Consider the following 4,119-nt stretch of genomic DNA (forward strand, 5'->3'; position numbering starts at 1 on the left):
GGAAATTAAACCTGTGAGGAACTGGAGTTTCAAAAAACAAATATGATAAAAGAAAATTGGCTTGTTTTTCTTGTAGTTTATTGGAATAAGAAGTAACCCTACAAACAATGGGCAATAATTAAGAAAGGCGTAAGGAAAATGCAAGAAAACAAATTTGTTCAGCATTCTCAAAGAATCAAAGCAAAGACTCAGAACCTGGTACTGAATTTCTAAGACTAAAACAGTAAGTAATATATATATATATTAATATATATATATATATAATTTTGTTGAGTTACTTCTAATGTGCAAAATAGGGTATCTATCACATAATTCTTGCTGTTTTGATTAAAATATACATTGTTGAAATAACTCAATAATGAAGCTAATTCATGTAAGCTCTTGATATATTTTTGTGTGGTTTTATGCATGTGTCTAAATAAGAAACAATTTTTAAGCAAACTTGGATATAAAATATAGCATTGTTTACTTTTTTTACCATCGCTGAACATTTGAAATCAAGAACCTATTTTTGTTGCATAATTTAACATTCTTCCACTTGGCCAAATGTCACCTGTTTAAATTTCCTACTTGTGCCAGCAACCAAAATCCTTCTTTCTCCTCACGTGAATTCAAATATTTCAAATTTAACGTGGAGGAAAGAGTATGCAGGTTCCCCGCAGAGTGTGCTCCCCTTCATTGGTGCCCAGGAGCTTCAGGATAAGACTAGACTAAGGACCCATGCTGGGACCATTTCTCCCTCTAGGGCCATCTAATGATTCAAATGAAATTCAAAAAAGAATGTCTGAGAAGGGTGAATTGGCAGTACCAAGAGAGTCAGTAGAACTTTAAGTTGCAATGTTTTATTTAGTAAACTGCTTCCTCATGACACCCCTAAAATTCCTTTAGATCATGAGTGTTTCTGAGTACCTTTACTAGTCTTAGGTACTGGCTCCTTTCTATGAAAACAATGCTCATGATTTCCACTCCACAGAGTGAAATCTGAGGTCAGTATTAGTTTCCTAAACCTTCTTTCTACATCCAATAAGTAAACAAAAGATCAGAAGAGAAATGAACAAATCTGTCTTATTCCATTCCATTTTGCTTTTCCTTCTTGATTTTTCTAGCAGTCATGTTAAAATGACAGTACTTATCTCCATTGTATAGACTACTTATGATGTTATAGGTGTATCTATGTGTGGTTGGTGTGTGTGTGTGTGTGTGTGTGTGTGTGTGTGTGTGTGTGTGTGTGTGTGTGTGTAGAGGAGGGGTATCATTTTATAACTCTGTCTAGGCCATGCTGATCTTGCACTCATAGAAGTCTATCTGCTTATGCCTCCCAAGTGCTGAAGTTAGATGCAGGCACTTTATTTACTATATTTAGTATGGAAAGAATATGACTTCATGACATGGTAACAGCAAAGGTGGGTACAATATTTTCAAGTGGGTCAGTATATTGCCAGTACATTTATCAAGACTATAGTAGATTTTTATCAGTTGTGCTTTCTTTTCTAAGTTTGAATATTTTTGTCTCTCCAGATTTTCCTGGTGAAGAATGGCTGTGGCAAATGGCTCTTTGGTGTTGGAATTCATTCTCTTGGGGATAACAGAAGAGCCTAAACTCCAAATGCCCCTCTTCTTACTTTTTCTAATAATATATGTGGTAACCACATTAGGAAATTTGGCCTTGATAATTCTAATTGCACTGAATTCTCACCTTCACACGCCCATGTACTTTTTTCTCTTTAACTTGTCCCTCATAGACCTCTGTTATTCCTCAGTGATTACACCCAAAATGCTGATGAACTTCATACTAAAGAAGAATGTTATCTCTTATATGGGGTGCATGACCCAGCTCTACTTCTTTTGCTTTTTTGCCATATCTGAATATTATACACTAACATCAATGGCCTATGATCGCTATGTGGCTATCTGTAATCCACTCTCATATACCATCGCTATGTCCCCTAAGGTGTGCTCCTATCTTATGCTTGGTTCATATTTGATGGGACTTTTGGGTGCCACGATCCACACTGGTTGCATGCTTCGACTGACCTTCTGTGACGGTAACACCATCAATCACTATTTCTGTGACCTCCTACCTTTACTGCAGCTCTCCTGTACCAGCACTTATGTGAATGAAATAGAACTGTTCATTGTAGCAGGAAAAGATATTATTGTTCCAACTGCCATCATTCTTACTTCTTATGGCTTCATTCTTTGCAGCATATTCCAAGTGAGGTCCACAGACAGCAGATACAAAGCCTTCAGTACCTGCAGTTCTCATATATTTGCTGTTTCTCTGTTTTTCGGATCAAGCACATTTATGTATCTTCAGCCCTCCTCAACAGGGTCTATGGATGAGGGAAAAATTTCTTCCATCTTTTATACTATTGTGGTTCCCATGATGAATCCTTTAATCTACAGCTTCAGGAACAAAGATGTTAAAGATGCCCTGAGAAAAACCCTAAGTAGGAGAATGTATTGATCAAAATTCAATTTAACCTTTCTCTGCAGTTAAACAACAAAGAAATTCTCAGTGGGTGCTTCTTTTTTAGTGTACCTTTTTTTGTGTCATATTTCTTTTTATTATTTTTTATTTTTTATTTCATTTATTTACATTTAAAATATTATCCTATTCTCCAGTTTCCCTTCCATTAGCCCTCTATCTTCTCCTTCCTCCCCCTGCCTCTATGAGGGTGCTCCCCCACCTACCCACCAACTCCTGCCTCAGCAGCCTTGTTTCCCCTATCCTGGGTCATCAAGCCTCCACAGAACCAAGGGACCCCCTCCCAGTGATGCCAGATAGGGCAATCCTCTGCTACATACCCAGCTGGAGCTCTTGGTACCCCCGTGTACTCTTTGGCTGGTGGTTTCATCCCTGGAAGCTCTGGGGAACTGTTTGGCTCTCATATTTCTTTCTGCCATGTGTTCATAAGTTTGAAGTTATATTGTTTATATGTCCTTCATTTTTGATATATGCTTTATTATCATTATATGTTATCCTATAATATAGAGAATACTTTTTCTGTCTTTAAAAATAAACCTGGGCTGCCACCATTCCTTTGTGAACACCAGTTGTCGGCCACCAGAAATGAAATATGAATCTTACAACATTCCTGTGACTTTTCCTTTCTACCCTGGACATAAATATATCACTTTCCAATGTTGTCAGTTGATACATATAATTATTAGTGTATTGAGTGTTTTAGGTGTAAAGACTCTATCATACACTCATTTTTCAAGGTCTGGAAAGTTTAAAAAAATTGAGTTGATTTAGTTAGCCATTTGATCGAAATATATTTAGGTTTTCTTTTCAAAAGCAGATAGACAAGTCTGGGACACTTCACAGTTGGCAATTTCATAATCTTTGTGTTTTTTCTCCTTTTGTGAATGGTAATATAAAATATAAAGATAATATGATTATATTGAAGCTATTCCACCTGAGAGTTTAGTTAAGATCACAATTCATCTTTGGCAAGATCATTAGGAAACATAACTAAAATATCTATCAGGAATGCTAAAGACATAAAGACAGAAGATTTAGGACACCTTTGGAATGTGTGATAAACAGGCAGCTATGACTATCTCTTTGACTATCAGAGTACTGAAAGAATAGATTCCAATAAATGTTTACTTCTCTAGGCATCTCCTACTGGTAAAAGAAAAGATAAAAGTACTGGGGACAATTTATCTGCCAGAAGAGAAACTTGTCATTAACAACATGTAGTGATGGATAGGATGACACTTTGTGCAGATTGTTTAGTTATACATGCCTCTTGCCTTTTATTTAAATCTTATCTTCAAGTGAAGTTCCCCTGAAAGTGGACATGTGGGGCAAATGTCACCAAAACTCTTTGTCCATCTTTTCATACTTGCCTCACTGGATGATCTCTATATTCTGCTTTTCACTATTAATCTGACTTTTTGTTTCCTTAATTTTGAGATGGTATTTTAAATACCACATGTTTCACTTCCCTTTCCTTCCTACAAACCTCCTCAAAACCTTTCTGTGCTCTCTTTCAAATTCAAATTCATGTACTCTTTATTCAGCTATTTTTATTGCATGCAATATATATATATACATACATATATATATACATACATATATATATACATATATATATATATGCTATTTTT

General features: G+C 35.8%; 1 protein-coding gene across 1 annotated transcript; it reads left to right on the forward strand.

Moving 5' to 3' along the window:
* Positions 1-1,534: 1,534 nt before the first annotated feature.
* On the forward strand, positions 1,535-2,467 carry Or8b59 (olfactory receptor family 8 subfamily B member 59). Its single transcript, NM_001001086.1, has one exon. The coding sequence runs from the start codon at positions 1,535-1,537 to the stop codon at positions 2,465-2,467; it is 933 nt and encodes a 310-aa protein (NP_001001086.1).
* Positions 2,468-4,119: the final 1,652 nt, after the last annotated feature.

This window comes from Rattus norvegicus, chromosome 8 (genome assembly GCF_036323735.1).
Source record: "Rattus norvegicus strain BN/NHsdMcwi chromosome 8, GRCr8, whole genome shotgun sequence".
Taxonomy (NCBI): Eukaryota; Metazoa; Chordata; class Mammalia; order Rodentia; family Muridae; genus Rattus; species Rattus norvegicus.

What these genes read in the sequence shown, in the direction of transcription:
- Or8b59 (NM_001001086.1), top strand. Translation starts at nt 1,535, where the DNA reads ATGGCTGTGGCAAATGGCTCTTTGGTGTTGGAATTCATTCTCTTGGGG.